This window comes from Nymphaea colorata, chromosome 12, assembly GCF_008831285.2.
Source record: "Nymphaea colorata isolate Beijing-Zhang1983 chromosome 12, ASM883128v2, whole genome shotgun sequence".
Lineage (NCBI taxonomy): Eukaryota > Viridiplantae > Streptophyta > Magnoliopsida > Nymphaeales > Nymphaeaceae > Nymphaea > Nymphaea colorata.
In genome coordinates, this window is record NC_045149.1 from 3182488 (window position 1) to 3198461 (window position 15974).

At 38.4% G+C, this 15974-nt stretch overlaps 1 protein-coding gene across 2 annotated transcripts; it reads right to left on the minus strand.

The window, feature by feature from the left end:
• Positions 1-5323: 5323 nt before the first annotated feature.
• Positions 5324-11397, minus strand: LOC116265932 (leucine-rich repeat receptor protein kinase HPCA1-like). Of its 2 annotated transcripts, none has more exons than XM_050080967.1 (20): positions 11355-11397; positions 11106-11213; positions 10184-10304; positions 10020-10091; positions 9833-9907; positions 9673-9744; positions 9430-9591; positions 9276-9350; positions 9131-9202; positions 8832-8903; positions 8681-8749; positions 8520-8594; positions 8361-8432; positions 8144-8278; positions 7555-8027; positions 7306-7452; positions 7021-7163; positions 6721-6940; positions 6385-6620; positions 5324-5946 (listed from the first exon to the last, which is right to left on the minus strand). In XM_050080967.1, the coding sequence occupies exons 2-20, from the start codon at positions 11191-11193 to the stop codon at positions 5449-5451; spliced, it is 2877 nt and encodes a 958-aa protein (XP_049936924.1). In that variant the 5' UTR covers positions 11194-11213; positions 11355-11397; the 3' UTR covers positions 5324-5448. The 2 variants fall into 2 exon arrangements, with proteins under 2 accessions (XP_049936924.1, XP_049936923.1); XM_050080966.1 differs by having other exon boundaries at positions 11349-11390.
• Between the last annotated feature and the right edge of the window lie 4577 nt (positions 11398-15974).

Genomic DNA, 15974 nt, shown 5'->3' on the forward strand with positions numbered 1-15974 from the left:
GAAGAGAAGTTTTTGGAATTCCACTTGCTAGATGAAGATAGATTCCTCCCACATAGAAAATCTCACGGGAGCCTCTCCTAAAACATCTTAAGAAAATCCAGCAATGATCTATCACCACAACTTGAGCTTTTAGTCTCGCTGGATCCCACGCACAGAGGATACAGGTAACCCCAAAGGGCAAGTGAGTATTGGGGACCATACCATAATTCTTCATACTAAGTTGCCATTATTGGAGCTTTGTTTTTCAAAGAGCATTGTGTCAATTAAGCAAAACCATCCAGGGGAGAAAGCTTGCAGAAGGGCCGAGAGTTCTAGGTTAGCCTCCCATCTAACCAACCCTTTTATATTCCAAGACATGAAATTCATGTAGGAGAATCTGATATGAGCATCACACCCTCCTTGGTCTCTCCCATGGGGCCCTCTATGTGCTGGTCCTGGGGGTTGGGAACAAAAAACAGCGAAAATGGGCCATAGCAAGTCCTTTTACATTTGTTGTCCACTCCTTCAAGGTCTTCATGCTGGAGAAGATTAAAGTTTGATATGTCTTTTAGGATTTTCCGACCTCTGCTCCCCTGCTCATATGTTTAGCCCCATGACTTAGTTTGATTTCCCATGATGAGGATCCCTCTGTTGCGCCTTGTTGACTAGAAGAAATGGCAACTCCATCTTGCCCCGAATCACTAGGTGCCCTTGGAGGGACATCAGAAGGGAACTCCTGCCCATCTGGAGGCTTGGAGACAAATGGATTGGGGAGGTGCTCAGTGGATGAGTGATTGTTGTTTTGACTCTTCCCTACATTAGGTGATTTGCTCTTGCCTCTTTTTCGTCTGGGTGCACGAAGAGGGACATGACCTTCCTACTCTGATTTCCAATGCAACTTCTCTAGCCCCTCATTGGTTTTGTCGTGAAGGGCATGATCCTCCTCTGTTTTTGCTAACACTTTAAACCTGTTGGCTGCAGCTAGGTGCTCCAGTCGTGACGCGCCTGAAGGTCGATTTTCTCTATTGGGAGAAATTCCAGTGACCATGTGGCCAACCTCCAGAGCTCTGGATTCGTCTTTCAATTTTGTGTTATGAATTTTACGACAAGTCCCTGGTGGGTGAGAGTTCACACCACACATTTGGTAGAAATGGAGGTGACCTTCATAAACTGTCGCTTGCGCGAGGATATGGCCACCTCCCAAGTCAATCTCCACCTCTGGCGGGAGTTCAGATTGGATGTGGAGATCCAATAAGATGCGGGCGAAATTAGTGCGGGAATTCGAACCCTGTGAGTGTTTGTCTCTAGGAGGTCACCTTGTAGTCTCGTTGCCACTGCTTTGAAGATTCGACGATTCCAAAAATATGGTGGTAGTAGACCTGGCAGCCTCACCTACAAAGGAGCGGTAGAACTTGGATTAATTTCAAGCTGTTGGCCAGGCCTCCATCAGGCAGCCACTAGAGCCCTACCACCCACTTTCCAAGTGCATTTTTCTAATATCAAGTTAAGTTCTTCTTTGCTTGCCACTCAAATCAGAAAATCCTCTTTATTGAGAAGGGAGATTTGATGAGATATTCTTCCATTCATTGGGTAAGCAAGCCAGAAATGAGTTTAGAGATGTTTCCACTGAAATTTTAAGGTTGAATACATGAAACAACGAACTGCGTCTTCCTCAGTCACCACTATTATTGGCTGACCCTTGTCAAGAATAACTTTTAAAGGAGGCAGCTCCTCTTCATGGTCAGGACTATGACCTGCAACACCGTCCACCCAAGGTCGACTCTGAGGAAGCCCTCTTCTGCCCACTCCGCCAAACTGCTCTGGAACACCCCCTTCCTCACCCTGGCAAGTATTTCCCTCTTCACAGCAAGCATTCCCTACAGGGGATTTCCCATTCCCATTTGCAGAGACCCCTTCACCTCCATTCATCTGCCCCTCATATTCCCCATACACAGAGGAGAGCACACAAGGAGGCACGAAATCATCCATATCTTTAACCGGTAGAGAGGAAGAAAAAGGAGGCTTACCTCAAATGCAACTTGATTCCCCAATCGGCAAAGACTCCTCATCCATTGATACAATGCCAATCAACACAGGCGCTACCTCCTGCTCCATCGTTGGAAGCCCACATCCGGGGGAAGACCCCCACGGAGCCTCCCCTGCCTCAATTGCTCCTCCTCACGCTCGCTCGCTTCCCTCGCTTGCTCTCCCGAATAAGGCATTTCCTTTGACTTAGCAAATAGTTAAAAGAACATTTCTTCTAGTTCATTTCTATCATACTTTGAAACACAATCACCGTTAATACTGCTGTTAGTAATTTTTTCTATTCCTCAAAGTTGCACTTGTGTATAATGTAACACACACTTTCTTGGACGTTGGCAGAAAATCCAAATTTTATCAAATATTTACATTGAATTAAAATGCAAAAATGGCAACCACCCCATTCACGAACCTGGTTGTAGACACAAGTTGATCGAACACATTTTCGCCATTTTTTCTTGGGGGAGAGTTGAACAGCCAACTTTTGCCATAAGAGTGGTTAACCTATTATTCAATTATTCAACAGGTTTTAATTTATTTTAAAGATAGAAAGAAGAAAGAGAGGGAGGAAGCAAATGAGAGAAAGAAAGAAATACTACAATTAAAATGAAATGAATGTTAAGGGTATTTTCGTTAATTAAATTAAAGCATCACCTTTTTTTATGTTACTAAACCAACATGATTTTTTGTATTTTCTTTTCTTTCCTTTCTTGGTTTTTTTCCTCCGCATCAGTTTTCCCACCTTGTTCTTTTCCACACCTTTCCTTCTATTAACTCCATCCATCCAAACACAACAGAAAAGAAGATAGGGAAGACGAAATGGATGTGGGAAAGAAGAAAGAGGCCGAATGCGAGAGACTGTAGCAGGGAAGAGGGGAGGAAGCGAAGCAGGGGGAGTCCCCGCGCGGGCCCAAGAAAAACGAGGAACAAGAACAGAAAAGAAACAAAAGAGAGGAGAAAATTGGATAAAGAAAAATAAAAAATAAGGTAAAATGAGGAATTTTAAAATTTTGTTGTAAATTAAAATCTGCGATCAATTGAAATTTCTCTCCTAAATATCACTTGATTTCATTCTAAATCTTTAAAGTTAACCTGAAAATAATTTAAAATTGATTTAAAATCATTCCCAAATTTATTTGAATTTGTTTCAAAATCTTTGAAAATTGATTTAAGATATATTGAAATTGATCGGGAATAACTGACGATTTCTTCAAAAAGTTTGAAAATTTTGAAAATATTTGCAACTAATCTCCAAATTTTCTTGAAATTTCTTGCAATTAACCTAATGAGATGTAAAATGGTAATCCGACTAAAATAAAAATTTTGAGTCTTCACATCGATGATGGAATCTAAATATCTTGTATCGCCGTCATTTTCATGAGCTGTAGAAACGTGTTGAAAAGCCTCTGGTGAAGAATCTTCAAGAGAAAAAACCTTGCAATATAGGGTGCCAAGTCCTTGCTTGTGGCAAGCTTGACAAACCGTCCCACATCGGGTAGCAATATAAGCTCATGATTTCCACACGAGTTGCATGTAATGGATCCTCCATTCTTGGTCAGATGTTATTTTTAGATTTTCCTTTAGCAAACTGATTTTCATTTGGACGAGAGGCAAACTAAGTTGATCCATATTTAGCTTTGCGGCGCAGCGATATTAGCCGCAGTTGTTTTGGTTTCTACATGTGATGTAGTTGGGCCTTATAAACAAGCAATATAATCGAGAGTTCTACTAAGGAAATAGGATAAAAAAGTAGCGCATTCAAAGAAGTGCAAAAAGACCCATACACACTGGTAGGCCAGCTAATAATATCTGCATAGTCAGACCTTCATCCTCAAATTATTTGAGGCCAGATCTGATTGGGGGGCTGGGTTTTTAGTTTTGTGGAAATAAGAAATAATATAATCAGTCAGAGATTTTAGCTACTCCATTCTTGCTCAGGACAGAGTGGCATGTCTTTTTTAAGGGTGGTTCAGACTCTGTATGATGTTAGACGCGCAACTTGACTATTGATCGTTTCACTCATGGAGGACAAAATCCAAGCAAGCAATAGTTGGTCCATCCTATGCCATGGGAGAAAAGCTAAAACATTAACATTCTATCCATTAGATCCAGTAATCTTTTCATCCAGACAGGGTGTAGAACAATTAATATATCACATTATATTTTAGCTTTTCAACAAGGGAGTGACCTGAGATTCTAATAGTAAGAAATTGTCTTCCATCAACTTGATGGACAAAAAATACTATAGGTTTGTGAAAGCAGGTAAGATAGGAAACAAGACATAGGATGGAGCTGACTGTTGCAAAAATTTCGAGACAAGCTGGTCCAACAAAAAAATTCTTCATGCCGTGAGCCAAGAAATAAAACGTGTAAAGAGGAGTCACCAAGTCTCTGATACCACATCAAGAATATGAAGGCAGAAAGAAATCAAAGACCAGGCTTCACGTGGTTTCACTCTCGTTAAATGAGTTCACATTCACAATGAAAAGCTTTCAACCTCTCTTCATTGAATTTCTTAAAAATATAATTTCAGTATATAGGGAGAGAGATGCCTCTCTTATTTATAGGTATTGTAGGATGTAAAAATTACATCAAATCTTAATTTCCTGCTTTTGAGGAAATTGCTTTTCTATCGCCATCTGTTTTGGAGATGTTTTGATATACGTGATACTTCCTTCATTTTCATTATTGAGCTCCATTTGGATAGTTGCTATCATTTTGGCGGTCAAGGGACTTCCTTTCCTCAACAATACATGTTCAGACCAAAGCCTTTACAAGGTTCCATTGGACAGCAAGATGTTAATGTCATACTATCGTACCTGAATTCTCCTCGATTTGGAACACGTGTGCTCATCAAGAACCCAAAAGAAACTAATTTTATCTCTCCATGATGTTCTCGTTCACAGCATTCCGGTACTTGTAATAAAAAATGCGCAGAAATGGTGTGTACACACACAATATGTTGACCAAGTGCTGGGCATGTTAAGTCTAGTATGCACCACAATAGAGATTCTAATTCCCATTGCCAAATGTGTTTCAGAACAAAGAAAATATCAAAATCACAAACATTGGTGGCTGATTATTGTTGGTTTTGTGTCTGAACAAACTCAAGAACCAAATTTAATGTAGAGAAACAAGGGCCACTTTTATCAATCACATATCATTATCCTTCAACAGTTAAACTTGCTTCAAGAAACACATTAACACAATAAAGGAAGCAGATGAAGTGGAGAAAGAACAAACAATTATGCAACTAAATCATCCTAATTATTTAGCATCTCAAATTAATGCATATGCACTAGTATAAAGAATCAATTACCACTTTTTGTCATTACACTTCATTATCATTCAACTTGCTTCATGCACACAATATGAAAGGAAGGAAATGGAATGGAAGAATAGAGAATTACAGAAGGCAACTAAACTGTCCTATTTTGGTTCAACATGTGAAGTGAATGCATATGCCCCACTGTACTTAAATTCATCACTGCTAAAGCCTTTTCCCGAAATTTGTTCATCATAAGGCTGATGAATGCCTTGCACTGGAATTCCTAAATTTGTAGAAGCTGATGCTGATCTTCTTTCATTGAACTGTTCATTTTGCAATATGGCCTCAATTTCCTTCACCACTTCATTCATGGATGGACGTTTAGATGCTAGTTCTTCTGTACATTGCAATGCCAAGCCCACAAACTTTTGCAAGCTTACAAGACTGGTTTCACCCCTGATAGTAGGATCCAGTATCTCCTCAAGGCCATAAAATTCTTTGGTTTTATCAATTGCTGCTTTCACCTCACGAACAACGTATCTTCCCCTTTGTATTGGTGGCTTGGCTGTTACAAGCTCAAGCATAACCACGCCAAAGCTATATACATCACTTTTATATGTAAGCTGTTGGGTCATATAATACTCAGGATCCAAATACCCCTGAAATTGTGCAGTAAAAAAGACATAAATCAATTATTTTACGGGGCATTTGAATACATATGAATCTAGTTTAATCTTAGACTCTCGGCACTGAGATCCATCGATTTGATATCAGTTCTTGTGCTCTCTGATCTTAGATCAGACCTTTTCTTAGCACAAGAGTAAAATAAGAATATCAAGTGTGGATCTTAGGTCACACCTGAGATCCTTAGTGTCATATGAAAAATTACTAGTATATCCTCTAGTGCCACAAGGCTCGTGTTAGTACACAACAACGTGGACCTGATATGTATTCTTTTGACAATTAATAGTTAGATCTATGACATAGATATGGCTGAGGAAGGGTACGTGACCATTTTCTGAAGAAATGGAGAGCCACATTGAATTCAATTAAATGAAATTGTAGTTTTACTTGCTTCTGGACACTAGAAGGCTCACCAGTGTGCCTTTCACTTGAGTGGAAACATGCCCCGTTCCTTCATCATCTATAAGCTTTGATAAGCCAAAATCTGCGACCTTAGCATTTAGATCTTCATCCAGAAGAATGTTTGTGGATTTGACATCCCTGTGGATTATTGGTGGATCAGCAAGTTCATGCAGATAAGCAAGCCCCCTGGCTGAATCGAGAGCAATCTTAACCCTCCTTTTCCAGTCAAGCCAGATGCCAGTGCGCCCTGTTAATGTAGCAGAAACCATTTTCCAAGAGTAGAAAAGGGAAAAAGAAGGAAAATCACAAAAAGGTGGAGCACCAAACAACACTTCTAGCTTCCATACCAGACAAACTTTCTCCCAATGTGCCATTAGAAATGAATTCATAGATGAGTATCTGCTCTCCCTGGTCAAAGCAGAAGCCTAGAAGGCTTACTAGGTTCTTGTGATGAACTCTTGATAGCAGTTCGATTTCTGTTTTGAACTCATGTGCACCTTGTGTGGATCCCTTTTGTGCTCTTTTGATTGCCACAATTTGTCCACTTGGAAGAGTCCCCTTGTAAACCTGCAAAAGTATAATTTTAGAACTGATCACGTTGATGGTCCATAAAAGGTGACTAGCATAGAATTTCCAGTAGATTTTACTTTGCCATAGCCTCCAGCTCCAATCTCATTGCCCTCAAAGAAATTATTAGTATACTTTTTGGCATCATTAAATGAGAACCATCTAACTCCTTTCACTTGTGGTGCATCTCCATGACCTTTACTGTGTACTCTTGTCCATGTTTCTGAAATTAGTAGACCATATCAAGGCAAAAACATTCATTGACTTCCACTAAGCAATTATAACTTTTATTTTGTTATGCTGGCTAAAGTCTCTGTCTATGTATAAGAGACCCAGATTCAATAAACAACTTCAAGAAAACTTACCAAAAGGATTTAATGCTGCTTCTTTAGCCCGTTTTCTATACTTAAGTGCATAAAATCCAAGTAGAAAAAGTAGTATCACCAAAACGGAGCAACCAACCACTATTCCAATGATTGCTGAAGAGCTAAAGGATTTCGCTTGACTTGCTCCTGGCAAAGACCTAATTTAGTAAGTTGAAGAAAATACAACAAATGAAATGAAGTAACAAACAGAACCAATTTTATACCTAATACCAGAAAATCTCGTGTTACCTTGTTGGATATAAGGAAGAGAAACAAAATAATATGGCCCAAATCCACTTGGAGGCTTGAAACTTTGGTTGGTTAGATATGAGGATATCCTTAGGATTTCTGACTGGTTAAGATAAATGCCATTTGATGGGAAAAAATCCACTGGTGCCACTAGATAGTCATTAACATCAAAGTAAAGATTTGATAGATAAACAGAATGTGGAGCCAGACTCAGATTGGTCCATAGCTGGTATTCGAGTCCAGTAAATCTGCTGCTGTTTGATATGTCCTGAAATGCAGGTGCTCTGAAAATCAGAAGTCCTTCAAAAGGATAAGAACATTCACAGCTCTGGGGGCTAAGCTTTTGGCCTTGTGGACATGTTATGTTCCCACAACTTGTTAAATTAGTTGAATATGAATCTGACACTTGAGTTGGAAGCTGGCAGTATCTAGTGTTTGCAAGGTCGGATACACAGATGGGATTACCATATAATCTGCATTTTTGTTAGGCAAAGAACATCATATTACTAAGAATCAAGTGCAAAAATAAAAAATATTTTAATGAAATTATCAAACACAAAGTTTCAAATTTAAAAAAAAAATTCCTCACATTAGAGTATATGAAGTTACGAGTCCAACTGTCACACTGGATATCTGGTTGCTCTCGAAATCCACAAGTAATAGCTGCCGGTTGGTGTCATTATCCAAACTAAGGGTGCCATTTATCCGATTATTCTTCAGCTTCCTGCAATACATGCAAATGTTTAGGATGCTAAAACGACACATGCTCAGGTAACTTGCCAGAAGCACAGCATGCAGTAACTTACAGAATTTCAAGTGAAGGAAGGCTGAACAATGATCTTGGTATTGGTCCTTGCAGCACTCCACCTTCCATTACACTGTGCCATGTGGCCAAGAAAAAAAATCACAGATGCATTATATTTTTTTGAAGAGTAAGAAGAGGGACAAATTCCAGTTCAACTCACAGTGTTGTAAGTGACTGCATAGTTGTCAACCATGACGGTATAGGTGACGGGTCAAAAGAATTATTGCTCAGATCTCTGGAAAAGGTCTTACAAGTTAATTTAATTAAATAGATGAGAAAACTGCCTAAGTTAGGAAATAGACAAGTTTTTGAGCTCGTTACAAATAATTGAGGGTTGTAACTCCAGTCAAATTAGGCAAAGTTCCAGTTAGCTTGTTCCCAGCCAAATTCCTGAAAATGACAGACGAAATGAAAAATCCCTTGCTTATATGTAATTTTTCTGTAGCCAAGACTTGGTTAAGTAGAAACATACAGCTCTATTATCCCTGTGAGATTATTAAGGTTGGATGGAACCGATCCATTAAGGGAATTCCTGTCAAGACGACTGAAACAGAAAGCAATAAGAAGAAATCAGGACAAGTAAAAGGATGGTGCCACAGAAATACAGTTTCTCTGATATTCAAAAGTCATGCAAAAAGTAGACCCAGTAAGATTTTGCACAAATCATGCCATCCTAACAGATGAATTTCGAAATGAAGTCCTAGAAAGGCTCACTCTCTAGCTGGTTATCTATAGAAAGAAGAAATAACAAACAAATTAAGCCCAACTCACAGGACTTCAAGTGACTTGACAAGGCAAACTGTTGATGGAATCTGCCCAGTGAACTGATTATCATCAAATAGGCTGTTTCAACCACAAATACTGTTAGACCTGTGATGGAAAATGATAGGGAACTTTTAGGTGTGCATTTGCTTACATGTGTATAAGGACCATGCTTGAACTGAAAAGCTCAACTGGAATAGATCCTGAGAGTTTGTTCTTGTTGAAATGGCTGGAAATGACAAGAAAAAAAAACTGCCATCACTGATTTTGCTAGTTAAAGAAAATAAAGAGCAACACTTTCCACTCACAAATGCTTTGCCTTCAGAAGATTGTCCAGACCAGGCGAATTTCCCTTTGACACAGGAAGGGTTCCAGTTAGGGTATTGTTTGAAATGTCCAGCCAATAAAGATTGGAGAGACGACCCAGTGATGCAGGTATGTTACCCGTTAATTTGTTTGAATTCAGATCACTGTAGGAAAGGAAAATTCAGCATACAATTAAAATGCATGGATGAACTAGGTTGACCATACAAAAAGTTTGTCAGATTTACAGGTAAACCAGCTGTGCGAGGTTTCCAATTGTTAAGGGGATGGGACCAGTGAAGCTGCAAGTCAAAAGCATCCTGATACACAGAAATTAAAAGGATTTATTACCACTAACTATTGCTGGAAGTAGTGTTGGATTAGAATATCAAATGAACAGGTTCTTACAGCCTTGTTAAGTTCAACAGATTCCCTATATTCTGTGGGATTTGACCTGAAATTCCAGGATTGTTTGATAAATCCCTGTGATAAAACAAAATAAAATCAAACAAATTCATGAATATAGTGAAAAGAAAAGGACATAAGGACAAAGAAATTATTCATATCATCATAACTCAGATTCTGGATAACTTACAAGAACTGCAACTGAGTGAGAGAGCCAATATCACTAGCAACGGTGCCTTTAAGATTCATGGATGCTAATGTCCTATATCAGAATCAAGATTATGGAACAAGGAAATCATGTGGAAGGAGAAAAATAATCAAAGAGATTGAACAGTTTCATAAGGAGAAACGCACAAGGTGACCACTCTGCCATTATTGCAGGTAATTCCATCCCATGGTGCACCACATGGATCATATTTCTCCCAACTTGCTGGGGTGTTCTGCAAATCATTCTTCAATGCAATAAGTGCAGCAGCTGCAACGCAGTACAGCCCAAAGAATTAAAAGATGATACATTATGGATAGCCATTTACCAGAACTTCAAGGTGTTTGATAATCTGTATTTGCTAGCAAGAACTCCCTTGGAAGATAAAGAATTGAGTACATGCACAGCTGTAAGCTCTTCAACAAAGCACCGAGGATTTTAATCGGAGCAGAAAGTGGTACTATGTTTCTCTGCTATGACTTACAAGGACCACAGAGTTACAAAAGCACACATCCTACAATTTAAGAAATGTTTGCAACTTTGCATAACAACCAATTCGAATTATTCTGTTTCACGGTGGCTCTACGATCCCTAATGATAACAAGAAGAAAAAAACAACAATAGCAAGGAAAAAGAAACTCGTTCAAAAGAGTCCACCTAGTTAAAGACTTCTGCAGCAACTCGTATTAAGGATTTGAGAAACGATTTTAAAGACAATCATTTACATGAGATAGATAAACACCAGAAGCATAAAGAATGAGAACATCCGCCGCATACAACACCAGAAGAAGATTGAGAATTAGAAAGCAATATAGTCACTCTTCACAGCATGTAAAATCTTCCTGAAAATGAATTCCAATAATCTACGCAGAAGCAACTATGAACAAGGATGCTAGGAGCAAGAATGCTGCCCTGGCCTACTCCAGTTCACGTTTTAGAGAGTAACCAAAACGAAAAGAAAATTACCAAGTTGGAATTAAAAAAAAAAAAAGCTGCCGCCTGTTTCAAGAGCAAAAAGAACAACATAACAGGCTAACAAAGCAAAACAGGGCTGAAGTTTAAGAGGACTACCATCTTCGCCATAAGTGTCGCCTAAGACAACAGGAAGATGGCATGTGATGCTTAAGAACAGGGCAGCAAAACAGCTCCACACCACCATGATCAATTGAAAGAAAAACCCTGCAGAAAGGTTAGAAAAAGCTCGAACCGCCAACAAGAAGGATATTGTTCCTTCTAATAAAGTCAACGACCACGCGTTTAAAGAGATCACAGGCTTGCTCAGGTGACAAAATCGACTTAGTCCAAAAGCGTTACCCATACATGCACGTCTTCCAAGTTCCAATTCAATCGCCAACAACTCCCATAAGTCGTCAGTCTCCCTGATAAAAATTAAGTTTCTTTCAAGTCACCACCGTTTCAGTTAAGTTTTTGAAAAAGATATTTGCACTTCTGATTTGCCCGATACATGCGTCACCTCTGGCTATGAATTGCCATTTAAAGGGGGTTATACTTACTGTTTTCATTTAATGATATGGGTTCGGACTTCGGCGGTATGAGTTCGGTAATTTTTAAAATTATAGGTACGTGGATAGGTAGATTTTATGTTGTCAAATATGACAAAATAAAAAAAAGTATTAATAGTTCACATACTGTATTATAATCTACAAAAATTCTGAAAATTAAAGAAAAATAAGAGGAAAATATAAAATTTTAATGAAAGAAAAATATAAAAGAAAGAAAAATTAAAAATTAAAGAAAAATTAAATTTGAAAATATAATTTTAAATGTTTTAAAAATAAAGCTATACGCAACCGTACCCACATGCCTAGGTCACCGTTACCCGTGTCAAATAGTCTTTTTGTAGTGTTGAGTACCATTACCAAACAACCTATTTGGGCCTGAGGTCTGCCATTATGTAAGTGGGGTCGAGTATTAAATGAAAATGTCCCTCCAAAATGCCAAACCCCAGCCCATGCACGGCCAACCCATACCTGCGCTCTCATCATTCTGGTTTTAGTATCTTTTTATTGACTTACTGTTTTGTGTGATGCGATGTACATTATTTGGTGAGCAAAAATGCTGTATAAAGTAGTCAATTTGATGTACTTCTAAAATGAATGACTTAAAATTATTTATTGTACCACAGATATATTTGTTTCTTTCCCTCTCTGAACTCTCTACCATGAATCCTAATTCTCGTGGAAACAAGAAAATATGTGAAATCTCTCTCTCTTATATATATAGCGAGAGAGGGAGAGAAAGAGAGAGATAGTAATTGGTAGATATAAGACCACATAAGTGGGGGATAAGACCTCTTAAATTCCTGTTGGAAAATATTTTAAACAAAATGTGGGCCTTCTATATGTTTAAAACGGATTTATTATTCTCGTGAATTGACTTTTTCACTCTCCCCTGTTGTCGGTTGTGAGCACAAAATGCCGGGCGTCAGAAGTTCAAAATATCAGACGTATTTTTCATAATAACACCTGAAATGGGCACTTATTGTTTTCAACTGTAGTGAAGTATAAAATGGAACGCAATTCATGATCAACCAAATTTCCTCGACGTTCAGCACAAAAATTACAGACAAACAATTGAAGAAAGGCTAATTAGTCCAATAAAGAAATAAAGCCAAATTCTCTCAATGGATACAGAAAAAGCCGAATCAAAACTGAAAATTTTAAAAGAGGCGTACAGATTTATATACTTTTGAAATGTCTCTTATATTATTTTTTTTTCTATTCTAAAATGAAAGTAGAAAAGTTTTTAATAAATTAATGTCTTTGCTTATAAGGAGAGATTATTAAGAAGCTCTATGCTTGATTACCCATTCAGTCAAAAGGTTGGTGAGACGCTAACCTGCTGGAAATGAAATAATGAATCCTTGAATGAAACAAAAGTCATAAACATTGATTATTGTTGTTTAACCTTCCTTTACACAGGGTCATTAAACACTTTTACATCATTGCTTCCGCTGGGGATTGTTTAATGATGATCTCAGTTCTCCGTTCAAAGCAGATATTAAAAATATTCGAACGATAGATATCGCGTTCCCGTTTAACTAAAGATCTAGGAAGTGCGCCATACGTTTGGTCCGACCCTTGGATGTCCTGTCCAGTTAGTCACATCACACATGCCCCCTTTCGGGTGTCAAAGGTTAAAGTCCGGGTTGCTTGTAGATTTTTCTAGTAAAGACCAGAGGCAGAGTTAACAATTTTATTTGAGAGGGGCTGATTTATATTTCTCAAAATTTTTACAGGGGTTAAAATATAATTCTTTAAAATCTTATGGGGTCAAATGAAAATTTTTAAAATTTAAAATTTAAAATTTCAATTTCTCAAAATTTGAGGGGCATGGCCCCACCAGCCCCCTCGGCTTCACCCTTGGTGAACACCTACTCCAGTCTCCAGTTCTGGCCTCTTTATCACTTGGTTTAGATTTTTTTAAATGCGGCGGGAGACTTGTGGCGTATCCTCGTTTTTTGGTACACCTGCAATGATGGTTATGTTCTTCCCCGCTTGCCTTGTGCTGCTGTCAACTAAATGTGAAACTGGTTAGAAGGTTAAAAGGGTGAACATGAACTTTTTTTTTAAGGGCGGGCCAAACGGTCTAACAAACTTATTTGATAGAACCAAACTAAATTCAAATCTCAAAAATACATTACCCAACTAAAATTTTTTTATTTTTGTAATGTAACTTTTTTTTTTTCTGTTAGTTGAGGTGAGGCCACGGCCTAGGCGGGCTCCCCTTCTCTCTACCCCTGTCTGGTTATACAAGCCATTGATGCACAATTTTTGGGTGCGTCGGTTTTCTTAATGACCAAAATGTTCCTAATTAATAGAAAAACTTTTTGTAAAACAAAAGAAAAATAAAAAAAAAATTAAAAGACTAAACAGCACATTTCTTTTTAAATAATTTCCAAAATACCCAACTCCTACCCTGTTTTTTTTTGGTGTATAAAACTTGCCTGTGAGAGTGGCGCACACAACTCATTCTCTTCCAAATGGCGTTCGTCTTTTGGCTACTAACATGGTTTTTGAAATATGCCTTTAAATTCAATAAATTTTGCTTTGGAATTGATTTTATCATTGAGATACACAAAATTCACAACTTAAAATTCCTCCAAGTATTGCTTGGAAGAGGGCTAGCAACTCAGCAATATGTTTTCGATAACTCAACACACTTACCATAATCCTAGTTTAAAGCACCAAACTATAAAGTAAAGATGAAAGAATAACTAAATAAACCCACAGGAAAACCAAATGGTACACCTAACTAGATCAGCTAAAAAGCTAGCAATATGAAAGTTCACTCTAAAATGTGATGAAGGATGCAATACGACACTAAGTGAGATACTAAAACTTATGGCATGTTTACGATATGCATCACCCTACAAAGATATAGAAATCAAATAAACAATGCACACTATTTGTCAAATGACCACGATGCCTCTACTATGCATGATTTTTTACTAAATTCGACCTATTTTTTTCACTTTGACTCAACAAAAACACTCAAAACACACCTACAACCTCTTGACAAATTAGAAAACACGTGGATAATATAAAACAAATAATAATTTTGGGAAAATTTAACAGAGTTTGCGAAACTATTGCTGAATATGGCTAAAATTCCTAACCGTGTATTATAAAGGTTGTTTGGCAGCAAAGACATTTAGTGGATGCTGCATGAATGTCCCAAAGATTGAGGTAGGTTCAGTGGATACTAGAACTATTGTTTCATAAACTTAATCCAATTTTTAAAGCAGATTCATGAGACAATCACAAAACGTCCATCTTACCAAACTACCTCATAGAGAGCACCAACCAAAATGAACAGTGCTTGGCCAGACTCTGGTGACCTCCAGCCTGTGTCACCTGGGTGCGTTTTTTATGGTCTCGCACCCGCGTCAAACAAGAGTCGGGTGCGGTTAGCCGCACCCGACTAAAATCGTCCTTTTCAGACTTGCACCCGACTCGCGTTTGACCCGAGTCGGGTGCGGTCAAAGGCGAGAAAGTCTAATTTGGTCCAACTTTTAGGTTTTTTTTTTTATTTTTGAGTTTTTAACTCGACCTTTCCGATTTTCCCTCTTCTTGGACCTTTCCCTCTTCCTCCCTTCTTCTTCTTCTTCCCTCTTTCTTCTTCCCTCTTCCTGGACCTTGAGGCTTCATCCCTATTCGACGTCTCCGTCCCTTCTTCTTCTAAATCCCTCTTCCTCGACCTTCATCCCTCTTCATCCCTTCTTCTTCTGAATCCCTCTTCCTCGACCTTCATCCTCTTCATCCCTTCTTCTTCTGAATCCATCTTCCTCGACCTTCATCCTCTTCGTCCCTTTTTCTTCTGAGTCCCTCTTCTATACGTTGCATTTGGTGGTCAATGGAGCCGGCGAAGTCGTCGATTGCAGCCTGCCCTGCAGGGTGACCTCCATTCGAGGTAAGTAGCAATCTCTCTTGTCGCTTATAATTTCTTGAAATGAATGATCCAATACGTAGTAGAATAGGGCATTTTATTATTTTAATAAAAATAATAAAATACTCTCACCGCACCACCGCACCTAAATTTTTTGAGATGTGCCGCACCAACACCCGCACCGGCACCCGCACCGGCACCCGCACCCCGCACTCAGGTGACATAGCCTCCAGCCAATCTAAGCCTATAGATCGGAGGCTTTGGATGTAAACATATGGGAACACAACGAAATACAAGAAAATAGTAACATATGTAAAGAATAACGCTACTCAGATGAAGAAGGTGTACAACTTTTGTTTGATATCCAAGATAATCATCAGAAGTTAGATCTAGATCATAGATCCTCTAAAATATTAGAAAAACATAGGTTTTTCAGAGAATATCCTGGACACTCAAAATTATTAGAAAAACATAAGTTTTGCAGAGATTCTAGACACTAACATATTATAAAAACATAAACTTTGCAGAAAA

Bases quoted from the DNA above. Each gene is read 5' to 3' on its own strand.
- LOC116265932 (XM_050080966.1), bottom strand. The intron at 10,092-10,183 runs GTGCGTTTCTCC...ATTCTGATATAG, and splicing joins AATGGCAGAGTGGTCACCTT to GACATTAGCATCCATGAATC. The intron at 8,595-8,680 runs GTAACGAGCTCA...GACCTTTTCCAG, and splicing joins GTTACAACCCTCAATTATTT to AGATCTGAGCAATAATTCTT.